This window comes from Charadrius vociferus, unplaced genomic scaffold, assembly GCF_000708025.1.
Source record: "Charadrius vociferus isolate BGI_N301 unplaced genomic scaffold, ASM70802v2 scaffold633, whole genome shotgun sequence".
Classification (NCBI taxonomy): domain Eukaryota; kingdom Metazoa; phylum Chordata; class Aves; order Charadriiformes; family Charadriidae; genus Charadrius; species Charadrius vociferus.
The window spans coordinates 88,904-111,146 of NW_009647428.1; the positions used below are offsets into that span (position 1 = coordinate 88,904).

General features: G+C 43.1%; 1 protein-coding gene across 1 annotated transcript in view; it reads left to right on the forward strand.

Moving 5' to 3' along the window:
- ZCCHC7 (zinc finger, CCHC domain containing 7) overlaps nucleotides 1-22,243 on the forward strand; it is a 110,215-nt gene that overhangs the window by 49,548 nt on the left and 38,424 nt on the right. Inside the window, exon 2 of the mRNA XM_009880549.1 lies at nucleotides 21,684-21,727. Within this exon, the coding sequence (XP_009878851.1) occupies nucleotides 21,684-21,727 (44 nt within the window). The remainder of the gene's footprint in view (nucleotides 1-21,683; nucleotides 21,728-22,243) is intronic.

Sequence of the window (22,243 nt, forward strand, 5' to 3'; positions counted from 1 at the left end):
CCCGCTGTCCCCGCCGGTGCCAGTGCGGTCGCTGTGCCCCATCCCCGTCCCGCAGAGCCCCTGCGCCCCCGGACCGGGCTGGTCCCGGAAGGCACCCGGCGGCATCATCCGCCTGATAACGGCAGCACGGACCGACCAGGGTCTCTCTGAAGAAAAAGGAAACTGAGAAAACACAGGCGGGCTCATCCTTGGCTTTGTCTGCTCTGCTTGTTTGTCGTTCACATAAAATCTGTACTCTAAACAACCTCTCCAAACGTAAGAATGCTATCTAACCATTCTATTTCATGAAATACTTTAAAAACAGTAATCCGAAAGGCATTTTTGTTACTATTTGGTTGTAGATACAAATTATCGCCACAAATATCTATATGTGAATTCTGAAAAGAAGGTGGATATGCAGTCTTAAGAAGAAATGTCTTGAAGGCAACTTACACGCGTTTGTTGTGTTTAATATTATTTGTTTCAATATTACACACAATGGAGCAAATGGTCTTGCATATGAGGTTAAGCACAGAATGACTGGAGTTTTAGCCCCAATTAGGTCACTTACGAGTGAAGTGCAGTACTGTTGATGGTGACAATCAGAAAAAGCACTTTCGGCATCCCTGGTGTTTTTACTTCATTTTTCATAGTTCTGAATACTTTGTGCATGTTCTTTGTGCTCATCTTTTACAGTGACATCTTTGCTCTGTGCCTGTGTCTTTCCCTTCTTTTTGATTGTCCATCTAATTTGCAGACGTTGGTGACCCACGGTATAGTCTTTTGCATTTCTACTAGGCAGAACAAAATTAAAATACTTGGTTACCAGCAAGAGAGACAAAAACATGAGGAGAGATCCTCATACACAATTAACACATAGTTCCAGAGTAAAGAAACAAATACAGAGCAGTTTTATTTTTATTGAGTTTTAAAACGACTATTCATGGAGTTTTTAAGAGATCTTGATTAAGCCAGGTTTCCTGCCCATAGTTCAAGATTCTGCTGTGGGTATTTGTTGTTGTGGATGAATCAGCAGTTCATACAACAGTATTTTCTGTAAATTATTAATCTATTCAAGAAAGTGTAATGTGAGCATATTCCCTGTCCTGAAGGATTACCGGAGTTTGCTTATGCAACGGAGCAGTGGCTCACAGGCCAAAGCGATTTCAAGTGATTTGGAACTCCGCTAGCGCCCGGTGAGCTCAGTCCTGGAAGAGCCCCACCTCGGCGTCTGCCAGGCTGGTCCTTCTGCCGGACCTCCGCAGGGGCCGAGGTCCGCGAGAGCACGCGCACACCCCGGGCTGCACAGCCGGCGCGCTCGGCGTCTCCTCCTGCGATGCTCTTCAGGGTGTGTGTATTGCAAGAGGCAACCGCCGCAGGTACAGTCAGCCCAGGCTGACAACCAGCTTTGGGGCCCCGTTGCAAACGGTGGGGTTTCTTTGCAAGAGAAGGTTTTGCTTCTCTGAATAATCCCGGTATTTAAGGTGTACCCTCAATGGTAACTTCTCTCATACTTCTGTGTTTCTTTCAGAAGTTCACGAGATACTTCAGGAATGGTCACTGGAAAAAACAATTGCTATAAAAAAAGGGTTTATTTTCAAAAGGTTAGGGTCATAGTGCTGGCTGAGGATGCTTCCCTTTTTTGAAAACCAGACAGCTTACAAAGTCTGGTCTGTCTTGGGGAACTGTCAGTGCACATACAGTGGGTACACATCATTTTATCATCTCACCCTGCAGAGAATAATCATATTGCTGCTTCTTATGTTGCCCTTAGTTTCCTGTTTTCACTGAAAGTTTCTATTGGTAAGTCTGCATGTTGTTAGAGGAGAGACCGTATGATCGCACTGGTATGAGGGAGGGTACTCAGCATTTCTTCAGTAATATTTGCGAGGGGCAACATACAGCACGTAAGGAATAAAGGAAAGCTATTTTCTGACTGGTCGGCATGATTTTTTAAACTTTTTTTTCAATTTTCAGTTTTTTGAGGCTTGGAATGACAAGGGTGGTCTTGAGAACTAGCCTCTTCTAGGTAGATTGTAATATCAAAACTATATGTTTTTTAATTATGTAATTATGAGACTACATACATGGAATACAAATGGTATGTATCACTTAGCTTTTAATAAATAGTATGATCCTTTATGGTAGAATTCCTAGAGTTAGTTTTTCCTGATTTTACTGTCATAGTGCACAGAATATCGAGATTCTTATGTTGATATTTTGCCTACATTTCTGATGCATTCTGCCTTCAGAAGCTATAATTTATATTTTTAGGTTATATGGCGTTGGGTGTTCAGTTGGACAATTGCCAAGATGGCTGAGGAGATCGTTGGGTTTTTTTTTTCTTAAAATAAAATTTCATTTAGACGATGTTATCCATAGACGTAAGTCTTAAAAATAACTGGCTTACAAGGCTGTTGTGGCTCATATCTAGTAGTAATATACAAATTCTCCCAATTGTGCGAATGGGATTCCAGTCCCAGGCAGCAGCATTTTACAGCACCATAGCAAAAAGCAATGTCTGAAACTAGGAGAGTCTCTAAGAAGTTCTTTCACATTGAAGCAAAAATGTGCTCAGCAAAAAGAAATGTAAATTTAAGGAAAATCTCCAATTTCCTATTCTATGCAAAGCTTTGATTTTTTGCTGATTCAGGCAGTAGGGTTGACATTGGAGCTTCTCATTTCATCTGAAATAATCACTTTTTACTTTGGAACAGTCTTTCATTTTACACAGCACTATCTTCTGAAACAGTCCACTTTGTATGTATGAATCTGTTTTTCTCCAGATAACACAGAAAGTAAAACTATTAGAAACAGGTTCCCATCTATTACTTTCTGGAGTGCATAGAGAAATACTAATTTTCAGTGGCGCACATTCGGGGACTTTACTGATGTTTTTTGCCCTCCTTTCAAAAAAGACAAAAAGAGGAAGAAGGAAATACATCTGTAGTCTAAATTGACTGTGCCAAATAAAACATTAAATTTCAATAGAAAATGTAAAAGGCACATAGTTAATGTTAATAAAGCTGTCAGTAAAAACCAATTGCTGCAAGAGCTGTGCCTAAGCGGGTGCTGCGACCCGTGCGAAACCCGGAGTGGGGTCGGGACACGGTCTCTGGGGACACAGACTTCGCCGCTGCTGGCGGTTGGTGCGGGCGCCTGTTCCTTTGGGTCTCACGCCGGTGAGATTTAGGATGTGCTGGAGCTGGCTGTGCTTTCCCTCGTGCTTTGCTGTGCAGTTTGGGAGTCAAAGCAAGGTGCTGCGGGGAGTATTTTTGGGGACGTCGGTGTAGCCGGGCACGCGTTTTGGAAGGGGAAAGCTTCACTGGAGAACGGTGCACTGCTCATCTTGGTGAAACTCTGGCCCTGCTGCGTGCAGGGAGTTTTTACACTGATGCAAGCAGAATTTTAACCTCTTATGTAAAAGAGGGAATGCCATGCTATAATGCCACAGTGAGCATATTCTGAATGAACCACAGAATCACAGAATGGTCAGGGTTGGAAGGGACCTCTGGAGATCATCTAGTCCAGCCCCCCTGCCAGAGCTTTTCTTTCCATCCAGAGGGGCAAGAAGCCTCCTCTGATGGGAACCCTGTTGTTCTGTAGCCTGGACCGGCCCCAGTGGCATGTCTCCTCCCACAATTTCATCTTAAAACCTGCTGATTTTGTATCTCCTTCTGTTGATGTTCTATGGCAGCTGGAGACTTTTGCTCGTTCCACCTGCTTTCACCCCATTTCTGCCTGTTGCAATGTGGAACCAGTTCTCAGGGTTACGACCACCTTATGTTTGTAATGATCACTGGTGCACTAAAATGCTGTTCAGACAGACAGTGTTAAAGGCAGTAGAAAAACATTTTGGTACATAGTGAAACCTGGAGGTCAGCTGCTGGTTTAACAAGATAAGGTACGACCACCTGAATGGCATGGGTGGGAGCAGGGGAGGTAGGGGGGATCAGGTACGGGCAGCAGTGCTGGTGCCTCTGCAGGTCAAGCTTCAGTGAGGACATTTAGAGGACTTAAGTAGAGAATAACTTTGCCAGTAGGTTATGTTGTTCTAAATAGCAAAATCAGACTTTTCTGACATCTGAGAAGTGAACGCAGCTTTGATGATGTGCCCAATTTGCTTTTAATCCCTGAAAAGATTTGCTCCTTGCAATGATTTGCCCCACCAAGAGGATTGAGAAGGAGAGGGTTTACACCACGATGCTTTATACAAACACCACTAGATAAACTGTTCCTGACATGCTCTGGAAGAAGTCTTTTCTGGTCTTCAGCTGGAAGGGTCATGGATATAACGTCAGAACTTTGGGTGGCAGAGCTGTTGTAAAGAAAGGAAAAATGTTGTAAAGCTGTAGTGTAAAAAAAAAAAACTGCCGGCAAGCACTTGTGCTGTAATCCTTCATAGTACACTAGTGGGTAGATTTGCCATATTTTGCCATTTTCATGGGGCCAATTTGGTCTGATTGCTTCCTTAGGCTAATTACTGCCAATTTTGGGGTTATAAATAAGGTCTGCTCGCAGAACTCATTGGGGTTCTTTTGAGGTTTGGTTTGTCTATGGATTTCCAACTATTGTTTCGCTTTTCCGTTCACTTCTACTGTTTCTGTATCTTTTTTTTTCCTGGAAATAAAATCCCTGATCATCCATTCTGCTGCTTCACTCTACAGAATTCCCTTCTGTTTACCTTCAGGTTCTTCAGTGGAGACATCTTCTTCACTGAGGTAGTTCTGGACTTTTCCGTCGTGATAATCATGTAATAATTACTGCCCAGTACCTTGAGCAAACGCTCCTGGAGCGTCACTATTTTCTGTCTCGCAGTGGGGCACAGTGAGGTTCCCACTCTCCCTGCTGTTCATCTGTGTTGGCAAGATGCTGGTGCGGCGGCTGGTCTCCTCTGCCAAGGTCTGGCATGTGTGGTGGGAGCAGTTGTGACGCTGCTCTTCCCCCTGCTCCTGCCCCCAGAGCCTCCGCGCTCTCAGAGCCGCTCGCACACTCCCTGGTGCCAACCGTCCGTTTCTGGCTCAGAGGCCGTGTTACGTTAGGATACCCTGTTCCTACTGTGTGTCTTTTTGAGCCAGAAATCTAGCACATTAGAACTGTTTATTCCCTTTGACAAAGAGGCGCATTGCCAAAAAGCAGATAGTTTTTAGTATACGCCTTTGGACACACTCGCCTCTTGTGTGGCAAATAATTTAGGTTTTCTCTAGCCGATGTTGTTCTTGTCATTCATGTTTGTGTGGCCTACTGCCGTTAAAGTTAGCTCGAGTGACTGAAGTTAAGACCCTTTACAAGACCCTTCTGTGTAGGAAGTGGTCTGTCTTTAAACTAACTTCTCGAGTATTCTTGGTGCCTTTCCTGCCCACAAAATTCAGTTTAAAAAACCATAGGTAGCAAACAGTATATCCACCATTCTTGTCAATGTCATGGCCTTGTGTCATGATGCTGAAAGGTATCTCCTCAAATTATTGTTCTCCAGTAGTTGTTTCTTTCTGAGCAGGCCTCTTGTATAGCTATTTGTTGAACTGTGTACCTACTGAATTAGTCAGAGACCTGGCTAAAACCATTTTTTTCTTTTCCTCTTTACCCCTCCCCCAAACTTGCTTTTGTTATGTATTGGCTTGCTAATCCTTGTGTTGAGCAGTATCAGACATCACCTTTCTTGGGGGCACTTAGTCCACTCTTCCGCTTTCTTTGTCAAAGGGCTCCCTTAATAGGAGAAGTCAACAGGGAGGACAAAAGGGATTGAAAGTTGTATTTAATCGGGGTCAGAGAGGTGGTGTTCAGAGTGACGGGCCCACAGGCAGGCTGGCCTTTTATGCTTTCCGACGCAGATGGTCCCAAAGCATTCAGCTAAGTGAAGAGAAAGCTGCCCAGTGAAAGCTATTGTAGGGCAGCATCGTTACAGTTGAGGAGGGTTGCCAGGGGTAACTGAGGAGTATCACCAGCATCCTGTGATCACTAGTCTGTGCCATTGAAAACCTTAGACCGAGGATCGCTCTGGGTCCCTTGGCATCCCCGTGCTCCTGCGTAAGCAGCAATATCTTATGCTACCTTTTAAAAATTTAATATCATTATTTTTACTTTGAGGCACACAAACTGTAGAATCATTTGCATTTCTTAATTTCAGAATAGCCACCCTCTGCAAAATGTACAGCCACTTGCTTTAGAACATATTGCTTTTCTTCCCCTGGGAAACAGTCTAATAATATTTGAACTTATTAAGATAACACTGTGTTTACATAAACTTAATTTTTAAAAATTTGTCTAAGTGCAAGAATAGCTGAATTCAAAAAAAGAAAAAAAGGAGATTATATTATTCAGCACGAATGAAGCCTGCAGGCATGTGCAAAAGCTTTGGAAACTGTGCCCAAAATAACCCAGGGGGATTGCTACAGTACCTTCTTTGGTCTAAACATATAGTATATCACAGCAGGTAAAATGTGTTCCTGACAAAATAGTCCAATGCTGCTTTTTTTTTTAAAAAAAAAAAAAAACAACAGGAACCCTACTGATTTATTTGTTGAAGCCATAGATGCTCAAGATGATAACTGTACTTTAATTCTCACATGAAACCCCGTTTGAGAGTGCAAATACAAGTGTGAACCTTGAGCAAGAGTGCGAGGAGGTCAGCCCAGCAACCAGCTGTTTGGTGCAGAGCCAGCTGTGCCGCCTGGGTTTGGGTGCAGAGCCAGCTGTGCTGCCCAAAGTTGGGTGCAGAGCCAGCTGTGCACCTGGCAGCACCCGCAGAGCATCTTCTGCTGGCAGAGGGTGCTGGCGCTGGGGGTCGTCTGTTTCACCAGAAAAATGACAGGGGCAGAAACAGCGGGTCATGGTTCAGCCTTTGCTTCATTATTTGCGTTTTCTCAGTTAGTCATCATAAGAGCACAGTTCTCTGCAGTGTAACGTGGAAGTGTCAAGGCACTGACCTTATGCAACGTCAGTTGTGCAGGGAGTCCTCCCGCAAGTTACTGAACAACTCAAAATTAAGAGGAATTTAAATGAAAGTTTCATTTGCACTTCTTAAAATCATTGGAGGTTTGAGTAAATAATAAGGCATTTTAGATGTTTCAGCACTTTTGTACGTTTTTAACGGTGCACATACTGTCTATGATTAAGCAACTTGTATTTCCCACTTGCTTGTTTGTTTACTGCCGCAGGTCACTGAGCTCTTGCGGTCTAAGCATTCCCTCTGAAATCAGTGTGGCGGCATCTGCTGTGGACTTCTTGGGCCCTTGTTACTCTACACTGTTTGGTTTTTTGTGTGGTGGCAGGGAGTGGTGTTATGGGTAAAAACAAGTGTGGAAGAATTGTGTGTTGTTTTCATTATGGCACTGTAAGATTGCAACAGAAAGGAAGGTTTTACAGGATTTTATAATGGCAAGCAGTCTTGGAAGTCCAAGTATAATCTTCATTATAATGAAACATAGAAATAATGAAGGCTGGAGGCAGGTATGTAATTCAAAAAGCATGTCATCAGAGACAATGGCAAAAAAGGAAGCGAGTGTTTCTACAACTCCTTAGATATGTTCTTTTCAAGCGGCCAGTTAATTTGTCATTCTTTATATTTCCAAGAGAGGGAGGCTAGTTGTGCATTCCCTTCTCTGATTAATAGTAAGTAGTTGGCCCACGCATTTTCTTTGAATGTTTGAATGTTACTGGAGAGTGATGTAACCTGTTTTGTTTAAATAGTTTTTTTACTTGAATGCATTTATGTTGAGTAGCTGGCTTTCTACTTTCATATTGCATTTTCATTTTTTAAAATCGTTTGAAGAGTCTTACTGAGTAACAAATTGAAGATGATCTTTGCCTTATACTTCCCTTTACACTTCTGTTAAAAAAAAATAATGCAATCACATTTTTCCTGTTGCATCGTTGAGCTATTAATCCCATACAAACACACCAGTAAAATAAAGCAAATGTACAAATAATGCATTTCAAATATTCTGTCTTCAGATTTTCTTGAAAATAAATATATGATGTTCAAACTTGTGCAGTAGATGCAAAATGAAGTCTGAATTCAGTCATACCAGATCTGCTGAATCACTGACTGACGGTAAAAGGAGGGACAAGCTCTAGCATCCTGGCATCTCTTTATTGCTAATATGTCAAGGACTTGAAATAAAATTATTTGAGGTTGTTCTTAGCAGAGGTCCTAACTGCCACACAGCAGGGGTAACATTTTTGTAGTTTTCTGCCTCTGGTCTTGTGGTCATTCTAGGAGTTCAGTATACGGGAAGGATACAGTAAATCGGGTTTTTGATTGATGATATAGATTTGGCTTATTTTTTCTAAACCACGTGCACTCAGCATTGAAGCCAAACCTTGTGGCAGTTCGCGGCCGTCAGAACAGAGCTAAGCGCGTGTGTAAAATGGCCTTAGTGCCCAGTCATGCACTAGTCGTGTGTGGGACCATGTGGCACCCTTGTGCCAGTGCCTTTCTGTTGGCGGTGCACTGGAATGCAGTTCCTCACCAGTGCAGTCCCTGCTGTGGGCTGTTATTCCAGCAAAAACACCTTCACCAGCCATAGTTTCTTGTAGGCTCAGGTGAAGATATCTGGGGCTTGATCCAGTATCAAAACCAACGGTGTTGCCAACAAACCCCTTCTACACTACGGGCTTTTGGTAGTACGATGTCTGCTAGACCCGCACCACATGAAACCTGCCCAGTGTGGATGTTGTTCCACTGTGAAGACAGGACAAGTAAGACAGAACTGCTGTGTGTATTCAGAGAGCCTCTGCAAACACCAGAATGGCCTCTGGTGCCGTGCCCCACACGTGCTGGTCCTGTCCGTGCTCCATGACCAGCCGAAGACAGGAGGGTAGACGTGAGTCATCTTCTGTCTTCTTCTCCAAAGTCTAGTTGTTTTTTTCTAAAGTTGCATCTTAAATGCTGCCATCTCCATTCGTGGGTATCTCTTGCAATGTTTGTCCTGTGTTTCCACTCCCCAGCTCCTCAAGACTGTTAGAAATGGGATTGATCTTTGCGCGATCTGTGGTGGCTCCACTTCCCGGTTCAAAGTCTGTCCCCAGGTGAAGGGTTCAGAACAGCCGATGTGACATTTTATTGCCTTTCTTGTGTCCTTCCTCTGTGCTTACGGCCTGGTGAAAGAAGGTGGGAGTTAGAGAGAGTGTCTGTATTATTTGTTTTTAAAGGAGTGACGAGATACCACACTGCTCAGGAAATTTGGTTGGTTGCACATTTTAAATGAGGCATTGATAATTTTTTTCAGCAATAGGACTAGCTGTTTGTTTCTGAGTGTTGCTAGGTAGAAGCAGATTCTGCTTTGCAACCAGCCCTTTAATCATCAGTCCAGACATCCCTTGCTCTTGTTCAGATGAAGGGGAAACCCTGCATCAAAGATTTCAGAAATTATTACCCTGACTTGCGATATGGAAAGTATATTCAGTAAGTTTGCACAGTAGAATCATAACTCTACCACAGTGACTGGTGTAAGGGACTTTTACCTGAGGTATGTAGCCTAAACTGGTTAGATTATTCATTCTTTATCAGAAAAGAATGACTTAAATCACGACTTTAAACATGTTTTAGCTTTCTCAGATTAATACAAATGTTGCAGTCCCACACATGAAGTTACTGAGATGAATTAAAGAACTGCATATTTTAAAGAATATTGGTGTTTAAAAATCAACATTGAAATAAAAAAAAGCTTTACTCAAACAAAACATTATAAATTAAATTATAAAAAGTTATACATATGAAGTGCATAACAGTTTCCTACAGGAACAAGAAAAAGTTAAGAGCTGCAGTACTCGAAATTCAGGTAGGTAGAGTTGGGGTATAATACGCCTTCCAGTTCTATTAATGTCATGAAAAAGTGCTATTAAACGTCTTAAAGTCCTATTTTGAAAATAAATATGTGCACCTTAAGTATTCAGTACTTCTGTTGTCTGATTCACTTTCAGCAAAGATTTGTTAAACTATCAGAATTTAAATGCTTAAGCTCAAATCAGCCTTGAGAGCTCTGTGCGTCCCCATGTAACTGTTTTATACCTTCAGCACATCAACACAGGCTGTGAAAATACTTGAGCAGCATCCACTAGAGTTAATACAGCGCTTAACCATTCGGGCACTTCTTCCTTGATCTCATGTTTATTCCCCCTCTGTTACTTACCCGAATGGACAACTTGCAATTTTTTTCAATGATTTTTTATAGAACAGCACTTGTGAATTTGAGTACAGATTGGTTGCAGTACGGTTATTAGGGCAGTAACCACATCCAGCACAAACTATATTTATAACTTAATTCTCTCTAAGTAGAAAGTGGAGCAGAGGATACATTATCTGGGCCTAAAAGCACTACGGTTCTAGTTTAATGCTTGTTGGTTATTGAAACTTGGTTAGTAGTGCATTCAGAGCACAAGTATTGCTATTGTCTAACTGCAGTTCAGCGAAACAGGGGCTGACTTTTCCTCTGACACACATCCGCGGCGTTGCCAGCGATGCACGAGTTCAAAACCAGATCCCTTTCTTTTTGGTCTCCATGTGCTGGAGGAAATCACGGTAAAATTCTTTCATCGGTCCTTGAGCTCTTAAACAAATTGGGTGTCTGCCCTTCGGACCCCAACGATCCTGGGCTGGTCTAGCACACAGCGTTTTACCTTCCTGGCTGCAAAACGCGGCGCAGCCCCTCCTGCGTGTGCTGGGCAGCTGCTGAGTGTGCGGAGAGGTGCCGTGCATAGGTGACGGTCCGGCTACTGCGGCGGTGCCGGCAGCCTGCCGAAGCCCTGCCGAAAGGGTGGGCCGAGGGGCCGCGGGTCAGAGCAGAGTCGCGCTGCGTGTGCTCTGCGCCGCGGGGCTCAGGGCTGCTGAGCACGTCGCGTCCTTGCACGCTGTGGGAAGGGGTGCAGGTACCGAGGACGTCAAGCGTTTGGAAAACTCATCATGTTGGAGAACTTAAATTTAGTGGATCTGGAAGAAAGTTGTCATTCATTACAGTAGCGTAATTAAGATATGCATGAGTTTTGGTAGAAGTGAGGAGGTTTTTCCTATTGCTGTGGTATCTGTTGGGGGGGAAGAAAAAAAGGAAGAAACCAAAACCATGGAGACAAATACTCAAAGTGTAAATAAATGCCTCTTTAGTATTGTGTGAGGCGCTTTTGACCCAGCTGTTTAAGTGTCAATTGCGGTTACACTGCATCTGCCTCCAGAGTCAAAGGACTCCAGCTTTTCTCCTGAAAGAATGAAAGAGAGTGTGTGTACTAAATGTACACGATCTTTTAAACGTGGGGTCTGCAGGTCTGGAAAAAACCCAGTGTGAGGACTCCCAATTTTTTGATCCATCACAGGCTTTTGTAGAGAAAATTGACTTTGCTGTGTTTCATTGGTACGTCTCTGGCCACTTGTAAAAGCCATGCTCTAGTGCAGTGGTTTCCAAACATTTTTGATCACACGTCCCTATCTGTAAAAAATTTTTGAGCACCGCACCCAACATAGGGTTGTTTATTTATTTATAAATTATACGCATGTAGTACTATACTAATATATTATGTACATTATAAACCATACACAAAAAGTATTAGAAAAAAAGATTAAGTAAACACTATTTTTAAAATACATTTTATCTCATTTATTAATGGCACAAAAAATATTTTCTTCCCGCCCTGCAGCGGAATGTCTTCCACACCCCCATGGGTGCGTGTACCTGCTGTCGAGACCACTGCGCTGGTCTACAGGAGAAACAGAGATGAAATCAGGGACCTCAAATTCTTTTTTTTTTTCCCCTGTACCACTGAATCATTTTTAAATAAGCAAAAATTGAATTATCTCCTTGGGAATTTTTATTTGCTGATTATGAGTAGAGACCACATTTCCTTTTCCCCACTTTCTGTTTTCTTTGGGAAAAGGAGGAAAGACAGTGACACCTTTTCTGCTGTGGTCCTTGTTGCAGGGACAAAACTGTCCTAGGCAGTGAGAATTAGTAGCTCTTTAGCAAGGCAACTTCATTTTTCATCACCTTACAATTGTGTCTCTTGGTATGGAAATTACGTGTTTTCTGGAAAACTCTATGTTTTCTATTGCAAGCAGAAGAATGATGTTGCGAAGTTGTTCATCTTAGTTGTTTTCTGTTCCCGAGAAAAGGATGTCTTTGTCGTGTGGATCAAAGTATGCGAAAAAATGAAGACTCAAATGGAAAAGGACAGTGTGTTCTTTTGAATTCTTTGCTGCATTTCAATCTGCGCCCCTCAGAGTCTGGTGTAAGGTCATTCTCAAGAAGTGTGAATCTCAACATCTCCACAGCATGTTAACGCTGTTTGGTCCTTTTGCGTTCAAAGTGTCTACAGAGCTTCATGGCTGGTCGAGAGCAGTGTATCATCTTTGCCAGGACAAACTACGACCTTCCATGACAGCAACTTTCAGAAGAGCCACCACACCATCTTGATGCCTGCTCACAAACCAAGAAGGTGTTGAGATCTTTTGGCCTCTTTCTGCGGTCAGAGGTGTTTGTTGTGCTGCCTTCAGATATGTCCTCAAGAATCTGCCTGTGAGGTAATAAGGTCATAAAAGCTCAGGAAGACCAAAATTAGAGCAGAGTGTTAACACCTGAGTTTTCTTCTCCTAAAATCACTACGTGCTGTTACACACCCTCAGCTGCATTGGTGCGCTGTTACCACTTACTGTTTAGACTGCCGTATACTGGATCACTTCTCATGTCTTCGTTTTCCCAGCAAGCGCGAGTTTGAAGAAGATGGAATGTGGAAGGGCACTGTAGTTCCCAGGGTGCTGTTTGTACTCCTCGCACCTGGCAAGTGGGGAGGTTTCCTCAGATTGACCTTTCGGCCTATGGGAAATCCATGGAGTGACATTAATTTCTGTTCCTGAATTGTAGAATTATTCCTTTCAGTATAAATTATTTTTCAGGAGCCTCCTGCATGTATTTGCTATTCCATCTTTGCTATAATCCTCAGGGAGACAGCAAAGAGGAACTAGGGACATATCCAATGGGATTTCGCCCGTTCAGGTCTCCCTGTCGGCTTTAGCTCAGACTTCAGTTCTGCTCGGTGGTGCAATCTCCTGCGTCCTGGTTTCAATCAGGCTTTTGGGGACTCTTTTCATCTGGAGGTAACATCAGTGTAAACACCTCTCTCTCTGTTCTGGTGTTGTTTTAGACAGCTTTTGATCACGCTTGAGCTCTGTGATAACTTTGATACCTGTAAAACTTTGTTGGTAGCATTACCTCTTAGTACAAGGGCGTTGACATTTCCAGCTGTGCCTTTAGAAGTGTTGAGGGTTTTCCTCCTTCATACCTGTGAAGCTACCATGTGATGTGTAATACTTAAAAAACCTGGAAAGCTATAGCCATGGTCTAAGTCTGTTAGTGTTAATTTATAAATTGCTTCTCTAAAGGACAGCCAAAGTGCCAAATCAGAATCAAGCCACGATGTCTAGTTGTTGTTATATTTTGTTCTCTAGAGATAGTTTAGTTATTGCAGAGTTCATCTGAATGCTTCCAGGAAGAGAATGTGAAAGCAGTGAGAACTCCCACCTTCGGAGCTGTTCCAGCGTGACCACCCTGTGTCTGCCTTGTACCGGACACCCCATGGTGGTTCTTCCTGTGTTCCAAGAGCTGTTCTTCTCCCATGTTGCTATGTGGGAGTCTGGTCTGACCTTGAAGGTGGGAAGGAATTGTCCGAACTGGAATGATTTAGCTTGCCTTTGCCGAATGGGCCAGGTTATCAGCATGAAAGAAAGTTGAACCAAAATTCTAGCCCATACCCAAAGGCTGACGGTTAGCCTGTGTTGAAATGTGATTTATTTTTTTTTCTGGGTTAAAGATTTTTGGAATTTCGTGGCAACAGTAGAGGCAAGTAAGAGCCCCCAATTAAGCTTTACAAGTTTGAGATATTCAGCGGTATTCTTAGTTCCATATTTCATCCTAATGGCAGCATCAAGAAAGCTATTTTTCTGGGATACAGCTGAAGGTAGATGGGTTTAGGTTTGTGATTCAGTTGAAGCATTAAAATATGGAGGCTTTAAATCTGGATTCCTCTCCAGGGCAGGGAGAAGCATAATGGCCTTAGCATAATGGCACATGTCTTACATGGCTTCTTTTAGGCCCAGTGACTTCACCAGATCAGACACCACAAGCCTCAGTAGAACACAGCTCCATGGACTTTATTTCCTCTTTTATATTTATATCTCCTTCATTCTGCATTGGTAGAAAAAGATGCAATGTGTTGCCAAAATAGATTCCCAAGATGCAACTGTAGATTTTCTATTAAGTGATACTTGAGAAGTGAAGCAACAGCACTCTTCAGGCTCCAGCCTCAGCCGTTAATTGAGTATGGTTTTAGCTGACTGTATGAAGGAATCTGTGCAAATCATCAAAACAAAGTGTATGCGTTGGGTGGGTTTCTGGACTGTCATAGTTAATATTGATAACTACAATAGATTCTGCTCTTCAAGGGCTGATTAAGAGGTGAAGATTGCGTGTGGTTATACAGCTGCCGAAGCCTCATGCTTCCCTTACAACCTCCTTCAGTTAAGTTCTGTATCACCACTGACAAAATCTGCTGCTAAGTGACGATCACTTAAATACAGAAATAGTCTCGTGATGTTGAAGTCATCAGAATCAATTTTTGGCATTCTGTTGATCCCGTAAGAAATGTCAAGAACGTCACTTCCACTGGAGCTAAATGTGCTCAGACCTTCCGGTCTGCCACGCCGGGACCTTGACTGTAGCGCCCGAGCTCTGCCGGCCGCCGGACCCGCCAAGGTTGGCCGGGGGGGAGGTTTACAGCAGCGCTCAGTTTGATACCGGAGTGAATACTACAGGCGTGTTGTCAGATGAATGACACTAGAAAATGAAAATTATTATTCCTACTTTGAAATTATAATTGTATCTCAAACCAGCTTTTTTTATGAATAACTTAGAACAGTCTAAGGCCATTTTTGGCAGTAATCGATCCTGAAACATCTCTTTATTTTATGACTGTACTTTTGATTTTATCTCTGTGTGCATTTTTTCACATGTAATTCCGAGTTAGCATTTATTATTTTCTCCTCACCAAGGATTGCTGGAATCTAAAAGGTATTTAAGACAACTTAATCAAATAGCTAAAAAGGCTTTCTCTTCTGAGTAACCTATTATTTCGTTTTCAGTCATACAGGAAATAGTAAAAAAGTGAATTCTTGATGCACCCGATGAGAACAATAGATTTGTGTTCAGTTTTTCCTTCTCTAAATTAGAAATCACAGTATAGACAATGGAATTTCTAAATCATATATTATACCTTATTCTCTGGTGGGAATAAAATGTTCATGTTTGCCTCCTTTTCTCTGTTTAACTTTGACTGCTGTGAACACTAGGAAGAATAAACCTGCAGCTTTTCTTTCTTTTTTTCTTTTTTTTTTTTTTTTAATCTATTCATTTTATACTTTTCAGACAGATTTTTCCCCGGGGTGAAACAAAGGTTAACTGAAATTTCCTCTGTTGTGTACCTGAACGAATCAGCAGTTTGAGAAGGAAATCCCATTGATGGGCAAAGAGAGTGACAGGCTCTATTTAAAGAATTCCCCCGACTGTGTGGTAGACCAACCATGCCATGAATTTAACTGTTCCTGTGGTCCCCATACTTGTACCCACCAAAAAGAGAGAAAAACCTACTTTGTTCTGCAAATGTTGCGCTAAGCTTTGAAAATCATGAGCCACTGAGTTTTGTGAATTAACATTTCTAGCAGTGGTCAAGACTAAAGGAAGCAGCGTTTATAGCATGAGACAAAAAACAGACAAAATTATGCGTACTTACACAATAGAAAAAGCACACTATGTGTTTTAAGATGTGCCTGTGCATTTTAGCAATTTTGTAGTATACGTGTTCCTCAGGAATACAATTTACAGACTTATCTTTTGCTACATTTACTGCGCATTTTTATTCCCACTTGGTGTGTGAAGCACCTTGCCCGTACATAGCCATAGGAATACGTGGGGTTGAGGTAGACGCGAAAGGGCACGCGGTTGGAAGAAGGTGCAGGATTTACTGTTAGAGGAGTTGTGAAGCAGTCCGGCGCTCAGAGGAGAGATGCGTGGCCGAAGTGCAGCCCTGGATGCCCGACCTTCCGTGAAAACAGGCAGCGTGTGCTAACACCTGGGTGTTTCTTGTACTTCCTAACGTCTGCTTTAAATACCAAAAGTGCGCGCCTCTGCTTGGTTAAATACTCTTAATTCACATGTGTTAAACTTCGTGACCTTTGAGCCTTCCTGAAAACTACAGCTCTGTCCCTGCAGCGGGCCCCAGCCAAACATGCTGCCTGGGGATTATAAGTACCATGTCGTAGCCCCCAACCGTCAGACTTTTCTTCTCCGGCAGTGACGGTTAAGTCTTCTCCCAGGGGTAATGGCTGCTTAAGTTTGCTCAAAGTTCCTTTAATAGGTCTTGGTTTTGGTTTTTTTTTCACTTAGGCAGGGCTGTTCAGAGATGTGGGTTTTTTTCTTTTTAAACTCTGATACGCTTTTGGCCAATGCTGCCTTTACTTTAGTCAACTTAGTACATTTTAATTCATTTCAAAATGGGTTGAGTTTTGTTGTTTGTTCACTGTCGTCTTTCCAGGTTTTTTTTTTGCTTTTCAAAAACGTCATGCTGGATCAGATAAAGGTTGCTAAAAATAAAGTGTTGCAGGTATTTTCTCACTGACAAAAAAATATGCACATTACTGCCCATATATATACGTATATATTGAATGTCAAGGGGAGAGGCAGGAGAGTCTTTCCTCACCATGAGAAAATTTCTCAAATTGAGCTTCCGTCAATGATTACATCGACTGATTTCTCTGTGGGAGTTCATGGATCTCTTTTAAAGTTGCCTCAAAGAGGTATTGACATGTAATCCATTATTTTTAAGTAAATCACCTTTCCCTTGTCAAATCAAAGTTGAGAAATCCCTAGAAGTGTCTAAGAACACCACCACAGTTGATTCCATTCCTCCTGTGCAGGGGTCAGTTTGCAGGATGGGTAATGCGGAGGGGGCTTCATCCGCTGTGGCTGCTCTGCGTCCCCCAGCCCAGCTGCCTGCAGGGAGATGCCCGTGTCGGGATGGAGCTGGAACTGCGCGGCACCGGGAGTCCGTGGTGTGGGTCTGTGACTGGTCCCTCGGGACAGTGCCGAGATCCGCCAGCTGCAGGAGGAGTCGTTCAGACCTGCGGCACTCTCCCTCCAAACAGCCGTGTGTTGGGGTCCTGCGCCCCTGGGAATGTGGGCAGCATGCGGAGGACCAGCTCCATGTCCACTTCACGGTCTTGGGTGGCTGTAGAGCAGACGTCGTTATCTCAAACACTTCTGGTGACATACATGCATATATATACACACACGCACACCCCTACCCATATATATATGGATATGGGTACTTGGAATACAGCTTTCTAGGAGAGAAACGTGTAGTGCATCATAGCGCATGGAAACCTCAATTCCTGTGCTTTGCAAAATCTGATGTAGGGAGGGAATCTTGATTTCTGTTTTGGGACACTGCTTAGTTGTTATCACTTTGTGTTTCCATTCCTTATTTTTTGGAACAAGGGCTATTTGAACACAAAAAAGTGTGAAACTCCTTACAGCAAATTAGATTACAGTAAGACTCAAATCACTTTGGTTCAAACATAAACAGGAATTTTCAGATATATGCAAAATGTCACAATGTGAAATTCTTACAGATGCGGATCATTTTTAGGGGTTTAAGGCTTATCCTTTTAGAGTCTTATTTGTTACTCCAGTAGCAGCCCGACACTGTGTCCTGACATGCTAAATGTTGTTCAGACTGAAACAGTCCTTGCCACAGAGGTCTTACAGTAGAGTGTAATTAGGTTTCTTTATTGTGCTATATTAATTAGCAGTCAAAATCCAATTTTCAAAGCCCAGTTTTGAAACGTATTTATCCTTCAGGCTACATATCGTACCGTCACAGGCTGGAGCAGCCTGTTTCAGTGAACTGATCCTGGAGTAAACTACATAAAATACGTGTCTGCATGTACGGAGAGGGGGCACCGCTTGCCCTCCCCTTTTAGAAAATGTGGAGTTTTGTTTTCGAAGTTGAACGTCCGGGCTCTGCGGTAGTTCTCGGCGTTGTTAAGTGAGGTAACGCAATAAAGCTCTGCAGGGCAGGCAGAACCCGCGGGGAGAGCAGGGACGCGTCCTCTCCCGGCCCCGAGGAGCAAAATAAAAGTGTGACTTTTGGCGGGGTGTGCGTCTGTGCCCGACGGTGCGCGGCCTCGCCGGGGCAGCCCGCTTGGCCGCTGGCGTGGTGGTGGTGCAGCAGATAAGGAAACCTTCTGAACGGTTTATTGTTTATTCTAAGGCAGTTTTTTTGTTCTGTGGAAACGGATTGTTCCTCCGGGCAATTTTGGGTTTTGACTGCTGGTCCTCGTCCTCCCGCCTCCCCTCCTCTCCCTTTCGGGAATGAAAGAGGGAAGGCTTGAATGCACATTGAACAGTGGTCCTAAATCTGGCTTCACCCTGAGTGCTGCTCGGAAATTTACATTTTCATGCTGGTGGAGGGATACATGTGAATCTCAATGATCTTTCAAAATTTTACTTTAAATAAAAGCAAAGCTGTTGCTTACCATTCATCCTATTGTGTAGGGGCACAGGACAGCCGAAGTATAATACTTTACAAAAGAAGAACCTTGCACAGAGCTTCCATTTTCATCTAAACATTGTGTATTTTGCATCCTGTCTGTCACTTTTTTTCTGGCTTCTTCTTTCCCTTCTCTTCTTCCCTCTTCTGCAATTTGACAAAAACATTTTTTGAAAGTATAAATACAAGAAGTTTATATGCCAGTCAGTTGTGGGTTTTTTTAGTCGAAGAATAGAAATTAATACTAAAATCCTAAAAAGGAGATTGCTTCTAACAAATGAAGATGAGAAAGAATAAAAGCACAAATTTGTTGAAGATGTTCTGGGAGGATTTTGCTAATACGCTGTGAAAACTCACAGGACCCTGTACGTAAAGTAAGTTTTGCGTGTGCAACTTCTTCACAGGAACAGAGGGAAGTCTGACAGAGGTTATCTGAACAGTTTTTTAACGGCTGCTTTCCTAAGGTGCTGTAAAGATTAAAAAGAAAGTACTGACAGCCCCGTTGCTTCAGGCAGAAATCCGCCCTCTGTGGGTGCCCCCCCAGCAGAAGGGCAGGACGCCTCACCTGGTACCGGCCTGGCCTTGGCGGGTGCCGGGGGGCAGCTGCCTTGTGACTGCCAGTCATCAGCCTACGCGTTTTACGTCTGCGCTTTGACCGAAGTCACCCTCGCAGTCCCAGGAGGGTCTGAGGCCGCTGGCTGGCCTCGTGGGGTGGGCGAGCGTCCTGCGTGGGCGCCCCGCGGCGGGGACCCCGGAGCTCCGCGGGCTGGAGCGCCCGTTGGAACAGTTAATTCGCCCACATAAGCACACTAAGAGGGGGGCAGCGGAGCCGTTTGTCAACTCGAGCAGAGTTTTGTGATTTATTTCGTGATTTAGCACCGGACAAAGTGCTGTGGTCAATGAGAAAAATGGTTGCAGATTTTTCCGTGTCTCCAAGGGCAGGTTTCAAGTTGGTTGCAGAAGCGTTACTCTTCCTATGTACTTCAATCTGAAGAATTTATGGTGACTAAAAACGAAGTCTTATGCATTCTGTTGTGAATTAGACTTAACTTTTAGGTCACAAAACAGATTTAGTGAAGAGATTTTATTATAATATCTCATTCAGCATTAAAGCCCTTGTATTTATTTTCTGATTTGAGCAGTTTTAGTTTCTAGTATTAGGAATATTTGAATCACTGTATCACGGTTTTCCCCTGTGAAGCAGGGGATTTCGACAGGGAAGAAGAGAAACTTAATTGGTCTGTCCTCAGAAAGGACGTGCCTAATGATTAACAGGAGTTAATTTGCTGGTAATTTTGATCTGTAACCTGTCAACCATTCTGCATGGGCTTTTCTGTGAAACACGGCGCTCGGTACTGACTGCCAGGGCAGAGTTTTGAATTACAAATATCTTTCTCTTTATGAATGAATTTCCTTAACAGGCTTCCAAGTAATAAATAATGCACTCGAATATGTCAGTGCATTTCTTTACTTTTAATAACTAGACGCCAAACGGCCTAATTTTCCCGTGGGCATACCCATGACTCACTTGCACTGAAGAGGGCCGATGCGATGCTGGCCCTTCTGTCCTCTCTGCCGGGAGCCGAGAGCCTGGGAGAGGTGGTCTCCAGGGCTGCAGGCATGGTACCACCTCTCGCTGTGGTGATTGCTGCTTATCCAGACCGGTCCTTGGGTGAAGGATCGTTGGATACGTGTATGGGAGCTCTGGCTGTGCCAGAACCATGACTGCGGTACGACACATCGCTCAAATGGCTTTACACATAGACCAGTTAAATCTTTATTAATGTCTCTGCGATGGTCGTTAGCATTGTTGGCATTAGTGAGTGTTGAAAATAAAAATATTCCAGAGTGCTGTTGAGGTTAGAGCAGATAGTATTAGCCCCGACTTTTGGATGAAGAACAGCAGCAAGCAGGTATTATCCTCTAAAGCACCCGTTTGAATGACATACCTTGTACCCAGATACTGCATTACCCACTTCAGCTGAAACTACTGACTTTTTTCACTAAATGAAGGGTTAGGCATGATAGTATAGATGGTATGATTTCAATTTCTAGTCATCTGCCTTTTTTTGGAAATGAATAGTACAATCAAAATCAGTTGGATAAATTTTTACTGTTTTTTTTAACTATTTGTAGATCTTAGTGTTGTTGTGATTTGTGTTAATAACACATGTAGGTGCTTCAGGTTTGGATTGTGGGAGCAGGTTGAAACACTGTGCATTAAAATGTCTGCAAACACACAGAATTAATTTACACAGAAGTTGTAATGGTTACTTTAAGAGTATAGGTAAGGTGAACACCTCTGTTGACATGAATCCTCCCTTAATGATGAAAAAGATGCTGTGGTGGTACAGCTGTCTTTGCACAATGAGAGAAGTAAACAGTGTTGACATGCAGAATTTTTAAACAGCTGTAACGGCATCCCTATTCTTTTAGCTTATTATTCTTTTTTTTCCTTTTTGATGTTTTCTTTTTACTTCTGCCAGTCCAAAGGCTGTGTGTGAGAAGGTTATGGTGTGACGGTTGATAATTTAGTGTGTCGTCCTGATTTATTGCACATTACCAAACCCTGTTTTGAAATAGAGTTACTTAGCTTACAGTCTTAGTTGCTGTGGTTATGCATAAAGTCATTTTGGCATGCAGCAGTCGGGAAGCAATGCTGAAGACACAGATTTTGCAAATTCGCAAGGAGGAAAAGTGTATTTTATGCTGTCTGTTAACTTCTTGTTCCATGTGCTCCCACTCTGGCAACCTCTGGACTTCAGCTGGGCGTCCCCATGAGTGCAGGCAGAGGTAATTCAAATGGCTGGAATTGGAAGCTTTGGAGTCCCTGCCTCTGAAGACATTAAATCCTTGCCTGAATTTATACCCTGGGGGGCAGGACAAGAGGGTGGTGTCAAATACAGTCCACTCAGCAGCTGGGCATGTGCTGATTCTAAGGCAGATGGTGCCAGGCGGGTTGATAGCTTTCCTTTACTGAAGATAGAAATAGTTTCTCCGCTTTGGTACATTCAAAGTCTGATATCAGTTTCAGTAAGTGCAGTAATCATTAAGTTGAATGTATTATGGGAAAATGTTCATATAAATTAAATATAATTAATTTTATTTCTGTTTTTCAGGAGAAGTTGATGTGGACTGGCCCATCTGTAATAAAGACTTAGAGGTAACACAGATAACCAATTTGCTCCATAATTCTTTATTTTTATGTTTATTAACAGTCAAAGTAAGATAACAGGGACTGAAAAATCCATCTGTAGTTTTTTGTGTGGCATCCTTAGTGGTGTCCTCCCAAAGGCAGTCAAAGCCTGAGCCCTGGTGCCATAGGAAGAGGGTCACTTTTTGGTGCAGGCACACGAGCAGAGTGGGAAGAGAATGCCAGGAACTGGAGAACCTCCACAGGCCCCGTGAGGAGGAGCTCAGCTCTTCTGTCCCAGTCTGTCCAGAGACTGGTAGTTGTTTTGTGGCGTCTAAATCCCGGCACTATGGGCCGTCTGTGTTTGGTTGGCCTTGCTGCGCTCCCAGAGGCTGGACTTGGCTCGGGAGTTGGTATGGTTGGGCTCGTGCGAGATACCGTAGCGTCCGGGAAGGGTGAGCTTCAGCTGTAGGGTCCAACTCCTTTGATTTCTCTTGCCAAGGTTCAGTAAAGCTTGCATAATCAGGTGACATTAACGAACTCTTT